The sequence below is a fragment of the Malurus melanocephalus genome, unplaced genomic scaffold, assembly GCF_030028575.1.
Source record: "Malurus melanocephalus ecotype Western Australia unplaced genomic scaffold, MMel_1.1 scaffold_122, whole genome shotgun sequence".
NCBI lineage: Eukaryota > Metazoa > Chordata > Aves > Passeriformes > Maluridae > Malurus > Malurus melanocephalus.
Window position 1 is genome coordinate 551,963 of NW_026623354.1, and position 26,300 is coordinate 578,262.

At 40.7% G+C, this 26,300-nt stretch overlaps 1 protein-coding gene across 12 annotated transcripts in view; it reads right to left on the minus strand.

Annotated features, from left to right (window-relative positions):
* Positions 1 to 26,300, minus strand: part of ABLIM1 (actin binding LIM protein 1) — a 176,346-nt gene that overhangs the window by 47,117 nt on the left and 102,929 nt on the right. For all 12 annotated transcript variants that reach the window (XM_057370283.1, XM_057370282.1, XM_057370280.1 and 9 more), the window contains exons 5-6: positions 18,814 to 18,940; positions 17,623 to 17,716 (exon numbers count right to left, since the gene is read on the minus strand). In XM_057370283.1, the coding sequence (XP_057226266.1) occupies positions 17,623 to 17,716; positions 18,814 to 18,940 (221 nt within the window). The remainder of the gene's footprint in view (positions 1 to 17,622; positions 17,717 to 18,813; positions 18,941 to 26,300) is intronic.

Here is a 26,300-nt window from a genome sequence, read left to right on the forward strand (position 1 = left end):
AGGCTACTTAATCCTCACTCAGGATTCCCAGTGTGATCTTATGCAACTGTGCTGTGGATCAAAAGGTTTGTATCTCAATACTGAAGGCAGTAACAGGTAACATCGATTATGTGCACATTTCCCCCAAGGTGCAAGAGGGTTAAAGGCTGTTGCCTTTAGCTCTGAGCTCTCCTTGCCCCTTCTCCAGGTCACATCCAGAAATCCTCTGGATCCATCCAGTTTGCTGTGTTATGCAGCCACTGGGTTTTGATCTGTCATACTGCTTGTGGTCCCTTCTGAATTATTCCACTTTGGTTGAGTCCTCAGGACTATCCAAACCATCAAGCATAAACTGTGACCCATATCTTAGAGGACTCTCCCTAAACTAAGATTGAGTAAACTAAATTAATTGCTTTATATACTTCAGTTTTGCTTAGCTAGAAGTGCTAAAATCAGCCAAAATGATATTTAACTCTTACTTTGCATACAAATTCTTAAATGGACTTGAATGAATGGACAGCAATTTATTGTCAAATGAAATATTAAATCTATGTGTCGCTGTCACTGCCTATAAAGTCTCTGTTAAATCATCTGGCACTTGCACTTGCCCTAAAAGCAAAGAACATCAGTTATCAATTTGTAACAACATACAACCTCTTCTGACTTGCCTATTTATCTTCCACCCACATTGACAAATCCAAGATAGCTTCTCAGATTAAATCCCATTTTGAACACAGTAGACAGAAAAAATGAAATTTAAAAAAAGTAGTAGTATGTACTCATTTATCAAATACTTCCAGAGCCTTAGAACTGCAGAGCGACCAAAGGAATTCTATAAGCATAATTAGAAATGTAAATATATCTATGCTAAATTTTAGTATCTTTCTATGACTCTGCAAGTCTTACTGATTGGTGACTGATCAGTGATATACTAGTTTTAGTTACTTTCTGCATCTGCTAAGTATGTATACTATACACAATATGCACATTATATGCATGTTCATGTTAACAAAATAGATACAATATTATTTGAGATAGTATTAAGGCTCTATTTATTCTGATAATTTCAAGACTTAAACTGGAATCAAGTCTGTAGCAACACTGAGCTTCAGTTTCCCAGCCTACAAAGCAGATTAAGTAACATTTAATGTCCTACACAAAATACTTTGGAAAAAAGCTACCAAGGAAAACCATTATAGAAGTGTATCCTTCATAACCAGTCTTAACAATAAAACCATGCAATCAAAYCTCTAATGCTGATAAAGGACAGTTGGAGGCTCAGTGACCAGAAKTAATGGATCATGGGCTACACAGGAAGCTGGACGTATCAATGAGAACCCAAATTTTTCATACCAAATTTTTTATAGATCACCTTATAGCTTCAGAAGCTATAAATTTCCAGCCTTTTTCCAGGATGCTATTCTGCTAAATGGCTTCAACTTGGRACATTACAAATCCTCCTTAGCTGATTAAGCCATTCTAAAAGCCTCTGTGGGCTGTTTAGAGAGGGCTTTGAAGGCTCCCTCTAATTGGGGGGGTCATGACCCTGCCCAGTTCRGAGTGAGAAGGGGGCAGAGCAGAGGCACTGTTACACCCCATGTGCACTGTTACACCCTCCTGCAGCTCAGAAGGTAAATTTAAGGGCTGCAGCACCAGCTGAACACCACACTCTGAGCTCCTTTACAGTCCTTTCTCACACCGCTGATGCCCCAAACTCGTGCACAGCACCCCTTTGCCTTCASTTTACCAACTTCCCTTGTTTAAGGATCTTCTGAAGTCAAAAATGTACTGTCACTCCTAGCTGGTAAGGAAGGCAGTGGTGGGTATTGCAAGAATTACTCCAACCCAGGAGCTGCAAATACAGCTGCAGACAAGCTGACACAACATGTCCCAAAAATCCAGCTGAAAAAGTACCTGTGCTGAGCTCACGTACAGCCCTAACCCCGGGGTAACAGCACTTCAAAAGCCAAGGACTGTGTTTTCTGAGTCCAACCCCTCTGCCCCCACTTCCCACAAGACTAACTTYTATTCTCTGAGTGCCTGTAAAGCTCTAGGCTGATTAAATAAATGTTTTCCTCTTTGGTGAACGTGAGAGCTTAAGATTTCCTATTACTCATGCCTTCAGCTCTGTCCTTCCTTCCAGAACAACAGTGAACAAGAGCCAGAGAGAACAATAACAAGAATCCCGCTAGGAGAGCTCACATGCCAGTGGGTCTGGTAGAGGAAGAACTAATTACCAACAGACATGTTCTGCTGGCCAAAGGACACAATTAACTGCATATTTGTTGTGTTACATTTGCACAGCTGCACTCGCTCACTCTCCTTTCAGAGATAACTTAACAGTCACCTGACAGAGAGCTATTAAACATGTAGAAAACTTTACTTTTTTATTTAAATATAAAAACTATTACGTAGTTGAAAGAGTACATTGAAGAGTAAAAGCACTTCCCCTTTTTCCTTTCTGTTTAAGTTTTTATGGACAGTTGTAATAGGCCCGTTTCACAGACAAACCTATCCAATCTTTATTCCTATTATGACTTTGAGAAGAATGACTTGATTTCTTAACTCCCTGAAGGACTAAGGAGAAGCTCAAAGAATAATCCAGAGTCATCTCTTAAACCTCTTAAGGAATGTCATGACTGTAAAACAGGAACCGTGGCAGTAGCCTACCATTTTCCAGTGAAGCTTTATTTTAATTACTYGCAGAGGTCACAGAACCTTCAACCCTGTTTGATGTTCCATGTAACATCAAATTCCATTGTTTCCTTCTCTGCAGGCTTCTGTGATCTCACGAGCGGCTGGAACAGCATAAACACTAAGAAGACCAAAATTTGCTTCTAATAACATCCTGACCCAAACTRTCCACTCATTTTTCCCAGGCTCTTATCTGTTTAGCAAGTCACTACAAATATCTGTGCTCAGGGAATAAAAAAAAAAAGTGCAGTTTCTTTGCTTCCAAATGATTTCAGAATCTACCATAAGTTTCTCTCTCACTACCAATGAAAGGAAAGGGCAATAAAATCTTTCAAAAATTAGTCCTTGTTTAATATGCACTTTTRAAATGTGGACCTTCTAAAGCTGTTTTTTACACCACTATCACAACATGTCAACAGAAGCAGCTCTCAGCACAGTCCCTGCCCCTGTTCAACCTGCGAGAGGATGGAGCAGCAGGAAGCAGAGCTCACACTGGCAGTTCCCAAGCTGATGGAGCTGCAACACACAAGGCTGGGGAAAAGTGGGAAATGGAGCGTGAGGCTGTGAGTGTAAATCCGAATGACAACATGGAAGCAAGAGACATGGGAGACCCTCAGAGCCTTCCACTGATTGCTGCGCTGCCYTGGGTGAGACAAAACCCCAGCTGCCCTGCTGGTATGAACACTCGCCCTGTTAATTCATGCCCAGTGTCTGATTTTACACAAAAATAATTCCCAGCATTACAGCAGTGACTGACAATGCCATGCTAGTAAATTCCTTAATGGATGGACTGTAATAAACTTTGTAACTTGTTAGTGTTAATTCCATGGATACACAACATTGTTATTGCCATCAGCTGCTGCTGACAGCAATGCCATTATTCACTGCATGGAATACAGTTTTTYCTTACAGCAGAGATGTGAATGATCATTCAGGCTGAATCCCCAGCTGTGCACTGCTCTGCTGGCATGAAGAACAGCCCTCATGGCACTGAATACCAGAGGGACTTGCTTGAGGAAGATCCTATAAATTACCTTTAGTTCTGAGATCTCATTTCCTTCAACACCCAAAGTTGAGCAAGTTGMACTCACAGGTGAGATGTTTAACTACCAGTTATGGTCTTTATGGGAGCTGTTCATTCTGTCTYTATGGGGGCAAATCCACCTATTGCTGCACACAGGACCAAAGCTGAGAATTCCTGTTAATTACACGGTTAAGAGCAGGAGGTCAGCACAAAGACAGGAATTCCACTCAGCTCAGCAATGCACCCCCAATACCCCAAAGTGGCTGGTTAAAACATTGTGGGCAGTGGAAAGGAGCAAGACAACTGCAAASACAGCTTTAATGCCCACTGTGAAGGTTTCAGCATCATCTCTGTTAGGATCTTGTGTGCAGATCACACAAATCTAGGAAAATCTAGGATTTATGCACAGATAAACCTAATCCAACCAACTGAATAAGTAGTTAATCAGAAGCAATCCAGAAGAAATATATGTACTAYATTTTATTAAATTTMATTTCTATCTAATTATAATACGAATCTGTGAATTCGCTGCCTTCATTACCCTCACTTTAAGTGCATATGAAGGCAAAATCCAGCACTCACCATTTAATTTTCTTTTAAACCCCATTTATTGCAAAGACTATTTTTTAATTCTGAACTCCTCAGCAGCAAGTATCTGGCAAAGCTTGACACAAATCCCTTTTCTATTTCTTAACAATGCTGGAATAAGTCCAGTTTCTAAGTACAGGTGTGGACTTTCTGTATCTTCTGTAATCTTTAGGCTACCCAAAGTGTTAGAGAACTAAATGTTCATTTATCTTTTATGCATTTTGTCCAGCAAATTAGGAATTCTCTCCGATCATGATTTGATTGTATGTATGTACAAACAGAAATAGCAGTGTAAGATATGCATATATAATTATACATGCACGTGGCATTTGGAAGGAACATACATATTCCTAGATCTTTAAGTAACCATAAAAGGAAAACCCAGCAATCTTTAAGACATTCTGCTGCATGTCCCTATCATAWGAACTGACATAATATTAACTAAAAAGAAAAAAAAAAAGGCAATGACTAAGTCATTATGTTAGAAATAAATATAACTAATAAGAAAGATAAATTTACCAAAGTAACTAGGAACAGGATATTTGAAGACAGTAAAGATCTTTATTAGAGCATGATGTGAAAAAAACCCAAAAACAGATCAGGCAAAGTTCCCTTGTRAGATGTGGATGAAGATGATGAAAGATGACACAGAAAAGGCAGAACCATTCAGGATGTGTATCTTTAGGGTCTGTATTTGACAGTGACAATTTTCTATTTAACACTATTTATTGAGCAAGACTGGTTTTTTTAGTAGTGTTTTCTACTAATTAAAATTTACAAATTAAGAGACCTGAATAATTTGAACTCAAAGACTCTTAAGAAAACTGAAGCTAGGCACTGCTCAGACAGATGGCTGTGATAGTAGGGGAGGATCTGCTGAGCCAGATACCTCAGAGATTACTTCCTTCAACCCACAGCGTGAGGTGCTGCTGGCCAATACAAGAATTTAAAACCTTTCCTGGTAAATCTGCTGGTGACTCACAGGCAATGCTTGTTTAAGCCATCTAAACCAAGCATRTTTTCATAGACTGATGTAAAATGCCTGCAAATCGAGTAAGTGAGGGACTGTGAGATGGAGGGGCAGGTTCTGGGCAACAGCAACTGATGGAAGAAGCAGGAGAACATCATTAAAATATCCTAGAAAATGCTCTCACAGAGTACCTGAAAGGGCGGGCTCTTCTGATCATTTAATGTATACAAAGAATATAAAGAGAAGGCAGAAGAAGTTTTGTAACACTTGGGAGGGCGTACACATGGATTTGCAGAAGRGAACTCAGTGGAGAGCCATCAACACAAGGTGAGCCCTCAGCTGTGATCCTGAAGGACTCAGAGTCAAATCATTACTTAGATAAAGGCTTCAGAGGGGACAACAGGCGATTAAAAGTAGAGAAAGGAAGTAATAGCAGGAAAGAGCACGAGCTTTTCAATCCCACTGAAAACTCTGTGACATCAAAAAGCTGGAATTAGATAAATTTAACCTCAAAACAAGGTGAAGTTTCTAAAAGCAAAGGTAATTTAAGCAGCATGAGGGAAAACTTTCATCTTTGCAATCATTCTGCAGTTTTCATGACCAGGTAATTTCCCAAAGGATAGGCTTTCATTTGGTTTCTAGGGAAAAGCTCTGATTTTGAAAAGAGCAGGTCAAGCAAGATGACTTTAGCTGTGCTTCTGACCTTAAAATCCATTCCAGTAGACATTACATAGAGAGGAACTTTTACAAATGCATCAGGCAGCTCCTAGGAAGCACAGGTCACACTGGAAAATTTCCCAATAGTGTTAAATCAGTTCTCTGAGACCTTTCTTGCCTAAGCAGCAAAATTCCTGGTATAGCAGGGGCTTTGCAGCTAGAAGGCAGCTTTGGTTGATCTGACCTGTGGTTCACTGAGACAGTTCAAGAAGTTCTGGGGTTGGCTGAGCTGCATCAGCCCCAAAACTGTTCCTCATCCTGAGAGCTCAGCACTGCGACAGGGCTCGGTGCTCTGGGGAAGGTGCGGAGAACAGCTTGAGGAAAAACCCATCTTAAACTGTTCAATGGACAAGAGCAAACTGTTTTCTAACTGGGGAAGCCAGTGAGAGCCTGGGAGTTTAAGCAACTCACCCTGGACCAAAATTAATGCTTGCAGCAGAGCCAAGCAGAGATCTCRAATTCTCAGAGTCCCAGCCCTGCTGGACCTCCGTGCAGCACAGCACTAGATCTAAACAAGTGCAGCCAAGTTTCTTCTTCATCTCACACAGAGCTGCCTTTCCAGCTGTCTGTCAGAAGGCTGATTCAGGAATCATGCAAGCTTTGGCATGTGATTGAGCAATTCTGATATCTGCATTCATTTCAGAGGGAGTGTCCCAAAAACAACAGAGATACACGAGTTGTAAGGGCCAAAGGAGGAGAGAAAGYAACTAAGCATGAGGTCAGACTCAGTACATCCAGAGAATATAAAACAAAAGTAGCTGGTAAGAAACAAAACAGACATGCAACATTCAATTTATGCCAGTTTTACCACGGAGACTCGTGGATTGTTCTGATAGGGGAAGATCTTATGTGGGAATTGAGCAGGGAGTATTTTTTCCCATTACTGACTAAAGCCTAGTCTTGCAGGAAACTGATCCCATTGCAACAGTCTGATCTGATAATGCTTTAAAAAGTCTAAAGAATGGGTTTTATTCTTGATTAACTGCAATGCTATCTACTACCTTTGGAAATCTCTTAAAGCAAGAGATCACAACAAACAACAGATGACAGCCTAGGGAAAGGACAAATTTACTTCAAGTATTTTTCCTCACAGTCACTCCAGAGTCACCCATATCAGTTATGAGCCTGTATTTGACTACATTCACATGTTTCTCAGGAATCCTTGCTCTGTAATTCTGGCCAAAGTGTTTATGTTATTCTAAATTTAAAATGGAAATAAGAAAGGCCATCAGGGTAACCAGTGGATAGTTAGCACAGACAAATAGTTGTACCTTTTTCAAAAAGAACTTGGAATAAATGTCAGACCACCAACATGTACTCTGCTAGAAGCAGGGCCTTTTCTTCTTGGCAGAAGTCCTTTTTTTTAACTTTTATTTGTCAGTCTTCTAGCTGCTGATACACATGATTTCCAATTACAACTGCAAAACTATGCAAGTACATTTTTGAATCCTTGCTGGCAAGAATATCCAGKCAGAGTATGCATGTTGGAGCCAAGACACAGGGATTTTACTCCCTRTCTTGTTTACTTCAGCTCCACATAAAAATCAAGATTTCTAGTTACCACAGAAAAACTATTCCCATGTATTACTGCAGTGATGAACAGGAAAGAGCTAATGGACATAAAGCAGAAAGGGATGTCTAACAACATTTGCTGCCATTTGATCTTCAACTGACTGCAGCATCTCCATGATTTTCCCTCAACAGCAGCAGTTCAAGGGTGATGGTGAGATAAATCTACTTAAAATTTCTCACTGCCTCAATTCTTACTCTCCTCATTGCTAGGAAAAAAACATTCCCCAGCCAAAATGCAACTTCTTTACAGAACTCTAAGCAATGGCAAATCCATCGTTATGCATAACAAATCTTTCTCTCAAAATCCCACATTTAAAAGTCAATTTCTTAACATTTTGACTTAAATGATTTATGACACTAATTTCCCTGACCTCTGCAAACCACAAAAATTCCCAAACTAGTTTCACAGTTTAAATGCCAGAGTATCTGCACTGCTGGTGATGAAAAGATGCATCTTTTAACATGTGCTATTTTTTCCCTTTTTAAAAGAAAAAGTCTTGTAATAAATGCCATACATCCCAGATGTTTATCCAAAGAGCTACTAGACCTGTAAGATCTTCTAATGTAGCATGAGAATATAATTAAAATCTACCCATCTACTACCTCAGGTGGTCATTTCAAACATTTAACCACCCATAAAATACTCACACGATCATATTTCTTCATCAGTAAAACCACCTGCTCAGTAATGGCAGGTGCTAGTTCTGTGAACTTCAAAGTCCCTAGAGATTCCAGACATATCTTTTGGGTTAGTATTTGTTTTTCTAGACTTTTYTTTTCCCCCCTCAGGAAAACACCCTGACAAAGCAGACAAAAGAGAGAGGTGACCAAGTCCTCCTGGAGTGAGTGCTGAGCACAATACCAGGATGGAGCCTGTTAAAGCAGGTGACAGCTCCAGACTTGCCCCAACAGGCTCCTCTCCACTTCTCAAATTTCAAACTCGTTAGTGCTGCATTCTTCCCAACAATTACTTTTTATGGGAGATAGATAGAAGTCCTACTCTAGTCTTCTAGAAGTCAGCTGCAAAGTCTTCACTGATAGGAACCCTTAAAGACTTAAAAATAAAACATCAAAATGCTGCAAAAAAAAATATTTCACCATTTAAACCATGTTTCATTGTGATCTCTATCCAGGACACGTTTCTCCTGGTCTGTAACTGGCTGAAATAATTTCATCTTGCTGCAGAGTGCACGGCCATGTTCCCCTGCCACCACATCCCATCTGCCAGTGGGGCTGCCACACTGGAGGAACTTCTGGGTTCAGTCCAAATATTTTGGTGCAGGGATCTTGATCAGTTTTATATCTCTCTTGTGGGAGATTGTGGCAGGCAGCACCAACACAATGCAAAGGTTTAAAAAATGGATGGAAGTAGCCATGGGAGCTACAAAAGAAAACCAAAATATTATGTTTTCCCTAAAGGAGTCTGCTCCAAGAGAACAAGATGTGTTCTGCAGTACAACCAAGTGACTTCTTAATACAGTTAAGYAACACAAATAATAAATTCACCCAGGTAAGTTACTGTTCTGCTAAAAACTGCTGTGTGTTCTGTGCACCTCTAAGACATGAAAAAGCTTATTTTACTTATTTTGGTGTCTATTTCATGTTACTGGAATACATGAAGTGGTTATTTGTCACAAGGGCTGTTGGTGATGGCAAGAAACTTTGTGTTAATACCAATGTTTCTACTAAAATGTCATTTTGAAGAATTTTGATCAGTCTGCTGAAGTTTTTTAATAATATTTAGTACAAGAAACACTCTAGAGAATATTTAATTAAATCAAAAAGGTAGATGCTAAAGATGCTTTGCTAGGATATATAGATTCTAATCAGCAACACTGTACTCACAAAAGCAATTTATAGAGATAAGACATAATTTTATAAGCACCTGAGAGATTTCATAAATCCCTTTGTGGCAATAAGGAAGCTTTAATTGGTTATTTTTTCAAATTACTTGTTACAACCTGCTCTTATTATTCACCATCTTTATATCCTCTTAACATTCCTCCCCTTCCTATTGATGTTCAAATTGACTGAAGGATGGTTTCCAAACCACTGCTGAGAAGTTAATGCCTTGTGATTATGCTGCCATAGCAACTGAACTTCTGTTAGGGCTCTGTCAACTTCAGATACTCTTTTGTCATCTTTATATATCAAGTCTTTCCCAACTACAGATACCTCTYCTGCCAAATTTATCTTTTGATGGGGGAGAATCACCAAAATTCTGTTAGAAAGATTTTTACATCAAGCAAATTATGTTCTTTTTCTGCAGGTAAATTTACTTTAGATTTTTGATTTTGTGTCTGGTGTGGTTTTCTCAGCMATTACAGCAGGGTATTTTTCATCAGGAAAGAGCAACCTAAATTAAGTTAAATCCATGCTGCTACTCAGCYACACAGGCAACCTGTCTGAACCATTTACCAATATCCTGAGTTRTTATTAAACTTCTAATTTCTCTGCTTTTATTCAGTTAAACCCTACATTAAGAAAAAAAATCAATGTTCCACATCAACTGATAAAACACGTTCCTCACCAAAAAGGCAGGAAAACTGGAAACAAATCCTAACCTCATTTCTGTGCAACAAATCTCCAAAGTGATTATGAGAGCCAAGAAACTCTATCAAGAATTATTTAAGATAGAGAATAGTATTGTTCCTCCATACAGCAGCAATCAGCTGCAATCAGAAACAGCCCAAGCTCTGTGCCATTCTGCTCTCTTCCTGGCACTTTAAAAACATGTGTAGCTGCACTCTCTTTATCCAAACCCCAGAATTATACACAGCCTTTAMATAAAAAATTCCTTCTGGTGCACGSGAACAAAAGTACAAGTGCCCTATTATGATCCCACTGGCAAGCTATTCAAGCACATCACAAAGCTGCACCCCCCTCTCCCTCCTCCAGGAAAGCCACGACCCTTTCCAGTTCAGCTCCAGTTTCACAGGAAGGGGTTTACCTTCTGATAGGGATTTTTCAGTGCAAGTCCATTTCCTCCTCAGCTGCGTGGGGGCTCAGAAGGAGCAGCAGCGCTGTGCAGCCGGTTCTGTTCTCCCCGAAGCAGCTCGGCTGTGCCTGGAGCTGCACCCAGCCCGGAGCCTCACTCCTCCTCCTCCTCCTCCTCCTCCCGCAGCCCTCTGCTGCACACACCCACCAAAACAGCAAATAACTCTCCCTGCACATCAAACCCACTCGGGCAGCGACTCGGCCATCCCATTCTGGAAAAGGAAAAGGGGAAGAACACCGGCCCAGGCASGGGCAGGACCATTTCTCATCACTTTTGTGTGTCACGATCTGATGTCGACACAGTTCAGAACAATTTTCCCTTGGGGAGAGGCATCTGCTGAGTATGAACTCAGTGCTCTCCTTCTCTGGAAGTTATTTCATATTACTTCCCCAGCTTCTGAAGAATTTATACAGCCTCTAGGGTGCTAGTCTASTTTTGCCAGAAACGTGTAGTTTCACTGAGATTGTGTTCTAGCCCAMTTCAGGCTGATGCAGCCAGAGTGCTGGGGCCATTCTCACACTGGTACCTGCATCCCCTTATCCTGTTTGCACATTTTGGAGCGAGATCATGCCCCAGTCACACTCTAGGAACACTGGATGAGTTTTCAATGGGCTCTGTGCACTGACCCTGTCTGATCTGTCCCAGGTATTTTCCATAATCAAAAAGGTCCTGTGCTCTGCTGTATTCATCTGACTAAAAGGGCAAATGACCAAAGCATGTGCTTCTGCTTTTTGTTACCATCTACCTGGGACRTTCAAGCAACATGGTCGTGTTTTATCCTTTATTCTAAAGGCAATAAAATCAAGCACAAAGCAAATCACAGAACTAACAAAGCMTGCACTAAACTCCACTGCTGCTTCTCATATGCTTTGTGGCCTTTTCCCCTGGATTACTGTGGTGTGTGTAGATGATACTGGTTGAGAGCAAAGTCTCTCCCAAGCCTGTAAGAAACCTAAAGCAGTAGATAGGTAGTGCTATGAAAACAGAATGGTAGAGGATTTTTCAGGCATGTTATTTTTTCACAACTTTAACATAGCAGCAAAGCTGTTTGGATCCATCCCATCATCAGTCTTGGTTCATCAATTGCTTCATTTATAAAAGTGTTTGAAATTTTACTTGACATCAACCTGTATTACCAGTACAGGTTGCATCATTAAAATCCAGTAAATTACTTCTTTTGTGACACTTCCTGCATAATTGTTATGAAAACAGCCTTGCTAAATACTTCATTTGGCAGAAGAACATATGCTTCTCTTTCATTTAGCATTTCTGAATGGAATTGAAATAAGTCTCTGTTTTAAGAGATTCTATGCACAGATTCTCAATCTAGAAAGTGTTCTGCTCTAAGAACACAGGRCCAGATGCATGACTGTACTGAAGTACCAAACTAAACTCTGTACATGGATATTTGCAGAGAAGGATGAAGCYTTCACATGAGCTATGAGCCTAAGTCTCCTTAAAATAGATTAGTTAAACATGCAGGCTGCTGAGTTTCTCTGCAAGTCAATCAACTGAAGCATCTGATTGCTAATACTGACATGAGCAAAGCTGCTCCATGGGAGAGTGTCTGCAGAAGGCAGCACTTGACAGGCATTGTCCAAACAATTCATTTACAGTTCGTATGGGAGCCAGCAAAGTTGTTCTGTCATGTTCTTTATTTGTTTATTTATTTATTTATGATTTAGAACAGACTCATTCACATCTAAAGAATCAAGCAGAAACTTCCATGAATCCCTCACAGCACGGGTTTCTAATCTAGCTCTGAGAACAACACCTGAAGAAACTTACAGGCTCTTCTGGGTCACATGCTTTGCCTCTTAAATATGGATACAATTTTCTTAGACAAATGTAGCAGCTTTCACTGGGTATTTGCTTGCTTTTCCYCTCTCATAATTATTGCTATTTCCTTCTAACTCCAGAAGTCAAGGTGTCTCAGAACTGACATCTTTCAGAATTAGTTACAGCACAGATGAGACATCTTAAAATTCTTGCAATTAAAGTAACAGTATTTACAAGTACTAAACTTCATTCATGTCAAGCACTCCATCTTAAATTCCTACTCCTCTTTAAAATCAGGAGTAGCTAAGCATCAATTACAATATCACAAACATATTTAGAACTTGACCTGACCTTGCAGTCTGAAATCAAGGGAACCTGCTGGTGGCCTGGCATTTCTCTTCTCARGTCCATCTGTGAAAATGGCACTGTGCCACTGCTCGCAAGGTGGGCTGCAAGATTCAACAGTGTGCAGGAAGCAAACCCAGGGCAGGCAGCAGCCCCCTGAACAGGAACTAGGGCTATGCACAGCCACAAAAAAATCATGCAGTGGCACTTTTTTTTTGCCAATTAATATTAAGCAAATGCTATCGTAAAAATAAATGTGTGRACTAGCAAGATGGTTGAGGCTTTTGAGAACAGATCTATACATCTCAATCTCTAGATCACAAGTCCAAATCCCGTTCATATCAGTTACAGCCAAAAAGAGTGAAAATTTTAAGACYTGGATCTTATTCTCAAGCTTTTTGTATGATTTCATGCAAAATATCCACCTGTTTCTGCTTCGTGTCTTCTTTGTAAAGAACTAAAAGGATACTACTCAGCAGATTWGTAACACATTTTAGATGCAAAGATGAAATGCACAGATACAGGCATGGTCCACCATTCTCTGAAGCCAACTGGAAGCTTCTCAGTGATTTAACATATTTTGAGTTAATCCTGMAGAAGTAGTTATATGGTGTATGAAAAACGTATTAGACACAAATCATTTAGTCATCTTTCAAATGACTAAATACACGCTGAAGTTTACTTAGATTTGTGGAGCTGCACATGYCTACACAGAAATTTGCAGGTTTAGGATCAGACAGGCATCTTTCAATAGGCAAGCCCTGAAGCCAAGAAAACCAGAAAGTCTGGTAGGACTTAGTGGAAAGTCTGTGTAGAAGYCCTCACTCTCACTATGCTGTTATTGCTAAAAACGTTTGTCACCTGAGTTAATGGGAAATGAGTAATTTTTCATAACTGAAGATTCCTTTCTCCTTGAGAAACCCGAGGAAGAACACTGATGTCTGTTGCCTTGACAACATTTCCTGAAACACTCAAGCATTAAAGTATCCAGCATGCCCAAGAAAGTTGGAATATCTATTTCACAGTGGACATTTACCACATTTATTGTGTTGGCATGCACTCATCGATCATTTGTGAGTATTTGTCACACAAAGCAATGTGCCAAATAATACATCAGAAATATCTGAGCTGACTTAAATGCACATGGTATTTTTTTTTGCATATTTCCATGGCTACTGAAAGTTGTTAGATCTAGAAAAAAAAAGAGCATTCTTCTGTGATTTGTGAATATTAGCAAAATAAATACTGTCTTTCTCTGAATGCATTTCTTAATTGAGCAAAGGGATCACCTCTGCAGAGTGGCTGGAGGGAGTCCACCCCTGAATCTCAGGATTTGAACCCAAATCTTGGCCTTTCTAACATGTTTTTTTTTTGAGGGTGCTACCAGGGGCACAGCATGGATGTTTCTGAGATARAGACTCTTTTTGTCCACATCAGGARTGGCTGTCTCTCTTGCTGACTGCCCACTGCAGGAGACTGCAAAATCTGACTTTCTCAGAGGTGCTAAAGCCATACTGAGGGACAAAATAAGCAGGAGTTGTGAGTCTGAAATGTTGCAAAGCATCTCAATTTCTCKTTAAGTAAAAATAAATAAATAATTAGAATAGGCTTTTACGGGTAAAATAGACAGCACCAGTCTCTGTAAACCCAAAGCTAAGTTTCATGCCTTTTTTTTCCCTTAAGTTTTTCTACAGACTGCCCTAGATGAAGAAGAATAAGCAGAAGATGAAGCAGCACTAAAATGGGTTGCTGCTAATCATTTCTGATCCATTAGAGGGAAGTGTTTTGTACACAGTGTACCACACACTTCCCTCCAATCTATTCTAATAATTTCTTTGGATGAAAATGATGAGATAGTATACTCTGCTTCTGACATAATGAATTATTTTATTGACAAATAAAGTAAAATGTATTGATCAGTATATTTACTACAGAACACTTGCTAATAATTTTTTTAACAAAGGCAAAATAGGAAGTGTTTTGGGTTTTTTTCCCACTACATGTTAGTAGGTGTAATTTGGGCTGGGGAGTCATAACCTCTACCATGACAATTCCTGTTAGCATGCTACTTCACACCAAGAATGTGGTTTCCTTCCCAYRGGGGAAGCAGCAGGACAAGAGACAACCCACAAGATATAAATCATCAAAAAGACCCATATTTTCCAAAGAAACACTGCCAAAGAAAACAAAGAGGGAAGATAGTAATCCTCCTGTGAGAATCTCAAGCTTCATCTAAATTAAAACTTCAGGTGAACTGAAAGGTTGTGGGTGATTTCCCATACAGGATAAGGAGATTGTTTATTGTCCTGCCTCAAAAAAGGTCTGCAGCCCTCTCTGAACTGTGGCATCCTGTTCTGTGAATTATCTCCTGTGGCCCTGTGGCTGCTTCCAACCTCTCATCTCTGTTCTGACCAGAGGATTTATGGCATGCTCTGACCCCATCCTTTAGATGACCTCTCCTGCCCRAAGGGGACACACGTGCTGCCACAGGATATTCTCATGCTAGGCTTTGACTTATTAGTTCCTTTAGTCATATTTCGAGGGCTCAGTACTGCCCCTTTGGAGTTCTGCCAGTGACGAGCCATGAAAATGAGCCCACAGTTCTGATAAACTGCTCTGATTGCTCAGCAGCAGTGCTCACCTCYATCTTCYTAACTTGTCCAGCACCACCTAAACRACACAGAGTGCTTGAATGATGCCTGGAGAACTTTAATCCTGGACTATCCAAGCTGCTGATCCACACTTCAATGCAGGTAACCCAGTGTCTGTAGGCCTCTCTGCTTACAGAGCACTCTTGTTTTTTGTGAAAATTTCTAAATTTTCACAAATTAGAAATTTTCTAAAATTTCTGGACAGCTTGCACCTTACAGTGAGAGCAACCCAGCTTCTCCAAGCCTCTGTAGGCCTCCCTGCCTACATAGCACTCTTGTTTTTTGTGAAAATTTCTAAGGACCTGGACAGCTTGCACCTTACAGTGAGAGCAACCCAGCTTCTCCAAGCCTTGGAGGAGTTTGTTCTGTTCCATACYGAGAGCCACTGCTGCCCTCTGCTGCGGTACTTTGGGATGTGTCTCTGATAACCARTGAGAACCACAAATAGTCAAGTAAAATTTTTAGTCTCAACCAGAATTTAGCATCCTTAATGTTCCCATTAATGACAAGATCATTCAAAGGTCTGTTTCTAATTCATTAGAAAATTCTGATGCTGCAGGAGCCAGGTCAAAGAGAAAAATCTTTTTWATCTGATTTTGATTCTTAGAGGAGGGACACCCATGCTTCCTKTCTGCTGCAAATGCTGTCTCATCTTCTGATAAAAATATCCACAGAAGAATTAGAAACATGAAGTGAGAAACTAATCTTGGGGCCAAAATGAGCACCAAGGTTCTGCCCAGAATACATCTCTGATAACCTAAGCTTTAGCTTAAATTATGATGGACAGCCAAGTTTTAGGTCAATTGAACTAATCTTTCCTTAGTCTCAGTTTATCCAGTTCTGAGTTTCAGTTTATCCAGTTCTGATAGGATAGAGCTCATGATCCCCTCAAAGAGCTTGGTTTCTTCCTCACTGATGCTAGGAAGAGTAACATGAGTTCAACCTTGCTATATTCACAGCTACAACACAAAATGCTCCAGATAAAAATAGTTTATTTCTTCCCAGCTCTCCTCAGACTCCAATAACTCTCTCTTGTAATTTTCATCTGAATAGATTGCATTGCTTATAGGTTTGAGCAACTATCACGTACACCTAATCTAATTTTAGAATTATTTTATGTTTCCTAATCTCACAAATCAAATTATTTCTCTCCTGCAGTCCTTCCTGCAACTAAGGTGTCTCCAATACATAATGCTAAATTGCAAAACTCATCAGCAGACAGGAATAGATAAACAGATGGTGGCAGGCCAGAAGAAGAAAGCCAGAGACACAGCCTTCCTACTCAAGGGAAAACTCAGGCTGTTCTCAGTAATTATCTGTGCAGGTCTCCAAAGGAATTAGACACACATTGCAAAGGAGGCAGGATAGGAGCCTGGCTAATGAAAGAACTGCACATCCTTCCAGTGGATGCAGTGACAGCTGTACCAGTGTCTATATGAGCTCACAGTGTCACAGTTGTAGTAGATGGGACACCAAGAAAGGAACCTGTTAACACACCTTCACTAGCAACTCCCAGCTGCTTTTATTTTTTGTGACACTTTCAGGTTTRTTTTTAGTTATTCACTGAAAAACAAACAGTCCAGCTCCTGACCTGAGCTCAAARCTCGGGTTCTTTCCACTGAACAGTTTCCTACAGGGATAAGAGGTAACAGTTTTGCTTCTCAAATCTCAGTGACAAAGAAGGTCCTCTGCATTTTGGCCCCTTAMACAATCCAATAATGACACAGAGGAACCCTGCACCGTTCAAAGATTCCAGCTCAAAGGGGACTCCCCAGAGCCACGAGGTCCTGATACCTCTAAAAAGACTTGACTAGTTTCAATGACAGCGTTGAGGACTCGGCAAAGGAGATTGTTCAGATGGGTTCTGCCTTCTCATTTCTGAACACATAATTTACCTCTCCAGCATATTTCTCCCTCTCAYCTCCTCTGCATCATTCAGATCATGTGTGAATCTCATGTCGTAAGTTTTGGCTAACTTATGGCTGCCAAAGGGGATTCCAGTACTCAAATGACTTCTGCAAATATATCMAATCTGACATAGAATAAGCAGTGCAGAAGACTTTGCAGAGTTCATGAAAAGAAAAAAACAGAAACCACAGATCCACAGAAACTAGTGCAATTAATTCTGTATCACATACTTTTCCTGATGACTGCAAAACGAAACCACTGAAAATAGTTCTGAAAATCAGCAACTTTGTTCTAAAACCAGCAGGAAACCTTTCTGTGAGAATTTTTTGCATTCTCTGCAGTTTCATAATGGGACATGGCCCAATTATTTGTAAACTCTAGTTTGCAAAACACCTACCTCTAGGACTTTCCCAGTAATGAACTGGTGACATGCTTCACACTTGACTCCAAAAAGAACTTGGTAGTCCTTTTCACAATAAGGAGCACCATCTCTGAAAAAGAAAATACACAAATTACAAACCACTTCTTATTAAACAGATTACAGCATGACTTAGGCTCTTCCTTTGCYTTCAGTTTGGAACTCCTACACCCAGAAACAGGTAAACGGGGAGAGTTAAAGAAACAAAAATCATATTCTCACTAGTGCCTCTTAGAACTATTCCTTAAATTCCCATCAAGAGAATTTAGAAGAAAAGGTATCCAGGACAAACCACCTCMTTTCSAGCAGATTCTCTACACCTACATGTGGTGCAGTTCYRSAATCAGTGTAACTGTGAGGAGATCACAGTCTATCACACACAGACTGGTTTKGTTCACTTCAGAAAAAAATATCTTTGCTAGTCTGCAAGATGTGACTTTTAAGTCTAAGATAATGTAGTTTTTTAGTATGAACAAGAAAAATATAGTACAAGTGGAARCACTAGTCAGTCTAGGAGCTTTTCTCAGAATTTTTTTTGAGAAATTACAGATGCTACTTCTTATAAATATTATACACACCTGAATGACATGTTTGTGAAACATACATTGCTTCCCTCTTTTTTCCCTTTGTTATATGCTTGAAGGGGAAAAGAGACTTTATTTCAATTCCCTGTCTTTTATCATTTCCCCATTCTCTGCCTCTACAGCTTATTCCACTCAAAACCCTTTTCATTGGTTTCTTATATGGAGATGAGAAATACAGTGTCAAGTCAACCACATCATCATRTTTTCTCTATTATCTAGCAAAGGTAAGAAATAGATGAATTCCTATTTTTTTTCCTCAAAATCACATGTTGCAAAGCAAAATGACACAATGCTTCATATGGCTTATACAGAAAACATGCAATAATCCACCTAATTCTCTACGGTAACGTGGAATTATATCCATTTCAGACTAGTTTTAAATACGGACTGGTATAATTAAATATCACCTTTCAGTRGCACTTTGCAGTTCACTTTCCCAGCTCAGCTCTCATTGGGAACACAGATTTTGGTGTATATGCAAAGGTGGTGAAAACAGGACCTCTAGATGTGAATTTTGCTGCAGGCTCCTCTCTGTGAACAGCCAGAACTGTGCCACGAGTTCAGGAGGGATGCAGAGGGTACTCACTTGCTGATGTATTCCCCAGTTAGGACCTTCCCACAGGCCTTGCACTTAAAGCACCCCAGGTGCCACTGCTTGTCCAGGGCTAGCAGTGCTTGTCCATTTTTTATGTCTCTTCCACAGCCGGCACAATCTGGAATTAAACAAACAGATGCATTTGTTGTCAGCTTGGTTCATTAACTGCTCGCCCATCACAACACTTGGTARCCAAAGGGATGACCTGCAAAGGTGCCTTTTCCTTTTCTTAAACCCTTCCYGGGTCCTGTACAAAAACTCAACCTTTGTCACTGCAGACATCCTCGGTAGAGAAGGGAAAGCACCTCTCCTCTTTTTCGTGCTGTTTGTGACTCTGGCAAGCCCTGTCCAAACTTCACATCTCGTTAAGAGCAAGCTACAAGAATCTGCTCTGCAGAAAGCTCCTGTCTTCCACAGCAATCAGTGTTTGTTGTTTTGTTTTTAGCAAGAGCCTGAGCGCTGCCAGGAGCGGAGCGAGCAGCACCGGGAGCTGCGTGTCCCCGTTGGGTGGCAGCAGAGCCCCGGGAGTGACACAGCCGGAGTGACACGGACCCTTCTCCAGGACAGCGGGGGTGACAGCCCTGGCACTCTGCAGGGACGGAATATTGCCTTCCACCTGCAGGGATGGGAAACTGAAGTTCTCCAGCTCTCTAATCGGCAAAAGGATTCTCGCTCGGGAATTTTGGTACTCATCCTCGCTTTTCACTGCAAGAATCCTGGAGGATTCTGTTGGCAGAATGGAAACCAGAAGCCAGGAGGACTCTGTCCCACAATATCTCGTGTTACATCAGGAATCTCTAGCTCAGCCCCAAGCTTTCATTCCTCTCCCTTCAAACATGAAATACTCGAAGAGATTTCCCGGTAAGGGGCAATCCGGCACAGGGTAAGATCTGAAGAGATGGATGTGGCAGACAGCACTGAGCTGCGAGGGTTGTGCTTGTGTGCCCAGCCCCAGGGGACAGCGGGACTGAGGAAGGGGAGGGCCTGGAAGCKCAGTGGAGTGGAAAGGGAATGCCCATCAGCTGAGGAACACATGGAAGCCACAGAGGAGACAGCCTGGAACAAAGGATTTTCCAGATTTTATTATCCCCAGASTCGGTGCTCCTTTGGTGAATGCCTGAAACATCAACAAATAACAAATGGAGACAAACAGAACTGAGCAATCTGAGCTGGTAAGGCCCAGGCAGCAGGGAAAAAGATCATCCTGGCTGCTGTGCTTCAGCTGACTGAACAGGTACAGCCTTCATCTCCTCATGGGTTTGAGCCCAGGTAACACCATGTCTTGCAAAAGGGCAAGTCCAAGTTTATTATCACAACTGATAATGAGAGCAGAYTCAGTCCTTCTGACTAAAGGGCATGGCTTTTGTTTGTTGGATAATGGGCCAAAAGAACCTCAAATATACGCTGCACTTTCCTGCTATCCAGGAGCCCACCATTTGCAGCATGTCCCTCTTTCTATCAGCAYTCTTCTCAAATCCCTTAAAAAAAGAAGGGCAGAGGGACTGAGCACCATGGTWTCTTGTGACAAAATGCAAGTCACAGACTTGACACAACTTGGACTTGAAAGGCAACCCCGAGATGTCCCAATATCAGGACTTTGCTCTAGAGGACATATGTTACAAGCTGAAATCATGAAATGACAAGGAGTGACACCMTGAAATGTATCCTTCTGCTCTTCCATGACAGCTGAAGGCTCCATGCCAGTCTGTGATGACAGCAAAGGCTGGAACAGGTCACCAAGGGAGGCTSTGGAATTTCCAGCATAGGGCCGAGGAAGGGACAGACACGTGTCAGGGTGGCTTTGCTATGCTGATCTGGCCTTTGGTTTGGGGAGGATATGACATGATCTCTTGAGGTCCCTTCCAGCCCTCCTTTTCTTAAGCTAAATCTGAAACCATGCAACGTGACTTGGGCTGTGAGAACAAATGGGATCCTTCCCCCAGTCCCAGTGTGTGCTGAACTGCAGTTTTAAACAGCACCCATTTCTCAGCTCTTTGGCACTACTGCTCCATTCTAGCGTGCCCTGACCTGGCACCTGCCACACTGTGACACATTCCCTGCTACATTTCTCATGCTTTTTTCATTTTTATCTCCCATGAAGATAAACTTGCATGAAGCTGAATTTCTCAGAAAAGGCATTGATAAGGTGATTTTTAAAAGTACTTCATTTCTGAGGCAGAGGGAATAGAAAAAATGCCTTACAGGAAAGGTCTACCAAGTCTGGCATCTTTATCTTTAGCGATGCCAAAACCAGATACATGAGGGAACTGGGATCCACGGAGTGTCTCTGACTGTTTAATAGCTTCTTTCTAAGCCAAAGTCACAGTAAGTCTGAGCAGCAGAYTTAATATCATGCTCATGTTTAATACAAGGGGCTGGAAATATCCTTTTATTATTCTATAGCACCAATGACATCTACACTCTCGCTGGGTTCCTTGAAGTGTTTTGCAAAAAGGAAATTAACATCATTTCCATTCTGCTAATACAACASACACATTGAATATCTGGAATCAAAGTCAACTAATAGCCCAGTACTGTCCTATTAGCCTGAGATGGCTTTTAAATAAACCTGATTTTAATTCTGGCAAAACTGTTGGGTATATACATGAAAAGCTAGCAATTATCATTATCTCCTAAAATAGAAGGCGAATAGGGCTGGGCTGGGCTAAGAAAAGACCATTTGCTTCATCCAAATTCTACAAATAAAAGCCATTATGATCTCAGGCCTGCATGAGGCACATTTAAGCCCTTGGCTGAATGTCATCAGCGTATGCAGGCAGGATCTCAGTATCACATTAAGCACAATCTGTATCCGTCTAACCTATAACCAGMACATGCTGAAAATAAAAGGGCTGTGAGGTAAGAACAGTGGTCCACAACCATATGCCAGAGCAGCCTGAAAAACCTGAGAATCCTTCCCAAATCTGTKCACAATGGCTCCCACCTTGGCTCTCTCTGGCTTCATACCTGGCTTTAACAGACTGCACCCCTTGATTTTGAGCCTTCTTGCATTTTCTTTTTCCCATATAACCTGGATCCTTCCTTGCTCCCATTCCTTGCACATCACACATTCAGCAGTGCCAAGATAACAAAGWGGAGGAGGCAGACAGTGCAGTGTGCTGGTTAAAATGCAGACTGAGCAGTGCTGTTCCCCTATGCACTCATATATATTTGTCATACTTGACATGTCTGGGTACAAAAGAAAATGCCTGGACAAAGGGACTGTGATGTGAAGTCAGCCAGCCCAAAAGCATGGAGAAGTGGGGGGACAGGGCACAATTCCAGAACATGATACATAATTTAGACCTCCACTCTCCAACCAACTTCAGCAGCTCCACTAAAAGCCGCAGGTCAGGCTGAGCTGCCACCCATGACACCTTGCTTGCAAAGAGATGAGAAARTATGTTTCCCTTTTTAGCATCTGCATCACCCCAGACATCCAGGAGTGAAGCATCCTGCACAGCAAGCCATTTGTCACTGTCTAAATTAAGCAGTGGATTTTGTGCCTTTGCCTCCCTCCCCTGCTCTCAGCCAATGGTGCACAGGTGAGCTCAGAGCTGATACAGCTGGATTAACCCTCAGCACACAGAGTACAACTTTGCCTGGCCTCATCTGGAKTGTTTTGAAAATTTCATAGCAAACATGCCTTTATGCCACATTCTCTGCTCATCCCATATGATTTATGAAAGAGAAACCATCTCTACCTGCTTTTGTCCTCATAAACAGGGTTATRCAAAGTCATGTGAATGATTACCTCAACTCTGCTCCATGCGGGGTTAGCTCAGTGAACAAAGCTAATAGCACTCTGATTTAATGATGAATAATTAAGTCACCAAAGAGTCCATTTCAATCCTGATGGCCATTAGTAGCACATATCTAACAGATAAAGTCTGAAGCTGCCACAACCCCTTCGAGTCACAGGTATTTYGTACTCTTATTACACTCCTTTTGTAATTATTTCCCTTCCTTATAAAACATTGATACATGAGTTCTACAAAGACAGCACTAGCAGGCTTCCACTCTGAAACAGGTAAAGCAGGACAGAACTGGAGGCATTTTTATTTTAATGCTTAAAAACAATAAGTTCTCATTGGAATTGCACAGAAATACATTGTCAAACATAGCTGGACCTAAAGAGCAAGTGATTTGGAAGTGATGAAAGAGGCAAATATTATCACTGGAGTCAAGGTCAAGAAATCTCCAAGTATAAATAGCTCTTAGTCACCTTGAAAAACAGCTTATAACCCAGTAATTCTTCTGTGGCAATTTGAAGGTTGTGCAATTGCCATKTCTCATAGAGGTAAGGAGACCAGAGTTTTTTCTCAGTCACCCTTTAACCACAGATCAGGCAACGCCTTCTAAAGCTTTGCTTTAAAATTGAAAGGTTTGATGATATCATGCAGGCTTTTCCAGACCTTCAAGATATTTCTGTCAAAGCTAAAAATAMAAACTCACTATGTTCACAGCATGACAAATGTTTTCAAAGTTTAAAGCATAACCATTTGGCCACTGGGACTGTGATAAGTTCTGGAAGTCAGAGAAGGGCATACAATATTGAGAATTTTACATGCAGGATTTAAATCTAAGCAYGTAACTCAAGAAATCTGCTGCCAAACCCCTTCCCTTTGCCACTGCAAGGATGGGAAATGTTTGTCAGAACAAATTCACAACTGCCCTTTTGCTGAAGGCAAAACAAACCCACATAGGCAGCCTTGTACTCCTGAAATCTAACAATAAGAGGCTGGGCGCATACAATAGAGGGAAATAAATTTCCCATGGGAAGTGCAGTATAGCTTTGACAGTTTATTATAAATGGCAAGTTGGGAAAAACGATATTTTTGAAACAAATAGCTAAAGAAAATAAAATTATTGTAGTTGATTAAATAGGGAAAGAAATCACAATGGCATGAACTGGCATTCTTTGCTTGCAGCACAAGTTCCTGTAACCATCTGAGTGCCCAACACTGAATTTCCTTTTTAAGAAACAGGTTATTGTACATCTTGGATGTATCATTAGACCAGTCACTAGTGATGTCCCCCAGGGACCAGTGTGGGGCCCAGTCCTGTTTAGTATCTTTATTGATTATAGAGTTAGAAATAGAGTTCGGAAACTCATTAGCAAAAATAGTTGTTAGGAAAAAATATAGATGTTAAATAATAAGTTGAATTTATGCAGARCTATATTAGTTTAAGTACCTGTGTACAGATATGAAGTACCCTCATGTTTATCAATTAGTGTTTTATAATTAAAAATCTAAATGTAAACCAAGGTTACAATCAGTCAGTCTAATCAAGGTTTCCTGGGTTCTTGAACACACTATGATTAAAATCAATGATTTAAATCACACTGTTTGAAATAAATCAGCAGTGATGTCCATGGTATGCCTTTATTCTATGATAAATTTAAAAAAAAAAATAAAAAAAAGAGGTACAGGGCTACATGAGCTCCTTCTGACAAGTTCCCCACTGAGCTGAATCTCCAGTACCTAAACACAGCCTTGAATGCCACAGAGATATGGGAATGTTTCTGTTTATGTAAGCAGACAAGCCAAGAATGAAATGAGAAAATCTTAATGTCACAGCACACAAAAAATACTAAAACCTTAAAGTTCAACGTTTAAAAATTTGAAAAATGTAAWATTCTAAAACTGCAAGTTCACAACCAAAACTATTGAGGCTTTCCAAGCTCCCCAGGGCATTCACTGAAGTTGTGGATATTTTGGGTGAATTTTCCTTGAGACAAAGTGAGCTCAGTGTCTCACACACAAGGCCCATCTCCACCTGTGCCAAGCATTTATTCAGTACCTGTGTRCTGTGCAGCTTTGACACACTGAGAAATTGGAGAAAATTTCCTAAGAATAAGCTCAAAATCATGTGTTGGATATTGCCCAACACCCTTTAAAGCCAAAAATCACTGCAGATTTCTTGCTTAGACAGCCAACTTTCCCCTTCACTTTTAAATTCCCTATGGAACTGAAGGAGTTTTCAGAGAGCTCCAGAAAAAAATTACAAAGAACAAAATCATGAAAAATGCGTCAAATGTGGCCAAACAGTTACAAATCCAAGCTGCAGACTTTTTCCAAGAACTATGATTAAAARGAATTTTGCATCCATTTTAGCTAATTTCTAATGGAGAAATTTGTGATGCTTATACATCAGCTCTGACATTATTTCTGAATACTGGCAGCAATCACCCATATTTTTATCTAATGAAAGGACAGTTATRTCCTGACTGTGGCACTGCATTAAGAATTAGAGAGCCTTTAAAGGTGGACTACAAAGTAAATTTGCTGCTTCTCCATTTTGATACTCTGTTATTTCAAATACAGCCTCACTTTCCTGCCGTTTTCCAGGCAGGGAGGCAAAATATTACTCATATTTTTTCCTTCTCCACTTCTTTTTCTCCAACAGGTATGTTGGCTCTGCTTTACTTCAGTATTACCACAAACTTTGTTGGAAGTTTCCCATATTTACTTTACCGCCTGCATCTTTTCCAGAGAGATAAGGCTATTGAATAATTAACAAAGATATCTTTCTCCCACAAGCTCATTAAGCATTAAGCTTATTATTTATATCACAATAGAGCAAAGATCCCCAGTTGTGAGGCAAAATCCAGCCCTGTTAGACTCTGCACTGATAGGCATGAAAGCATTCATCCCAAAGAGCTGACATTCTTTGAGCCAGAACATAATGTGCAAAACAGACAAGGACAAACACACAAAACATGACGTGAAATCTCCACGTGGACGCYGGCTGGTTGGGGAACAGCTGCACCAGGGATTATTCATGCACATGGAMCACTTTGTTGGTCATTTTGAAAACTCTGGTCCACCTCTTGGCTGTACTGTAAAACTCTTAGCTCACACGAGAGACTGCTACAAAGAAAGAGAAATCCAAATATCTTCCCTCTGCTTCTTTCCAAACTGTATCACCACTGGGGACAAGGATCTTATTTCACTGAAGAAGAAACAATGGTGAAAGTCTTCATCACCATTTTAAAAGAYGGATTTTTCAAAATGGAAACTTCTGCTAGGTCATTGTAATGCTTCCTTCTGGGTAGAGAGGTGTGTCCTAGAAAGCCCACTTTTCACTTGAAAGGCAAAGTCTTAACTAGCCCATGTACATCACTGAAATGATCCAACCTTTCAGCAAAAAGGGAATCAGAAATAACTAAAACTTCCAGACCAGCACCCAGACAAGGAACAAACAGAGAAAGGGCTCAACTTCAGGTAGAAAGTTCTTATTACTRAAATGCTTTATTGTGGAAATAGTGAATTGCCTCAGGAAAAAAAAATCCTGCTTGAGGAAGAGGGACTAAGCTATATTCAAAGACATGTAGTCTCTCCTGAATTTCAAAGATGATGTCTGAGCCAGAAAACTGCTGGCTCCAGTTCCACAGGCTGCTGGCACCATCTCCTCCCGTGCCTGTCCCAAGTGTGGGATCTCTGCTCTGCTCTCAGCTGGGCTTTCACAGCACC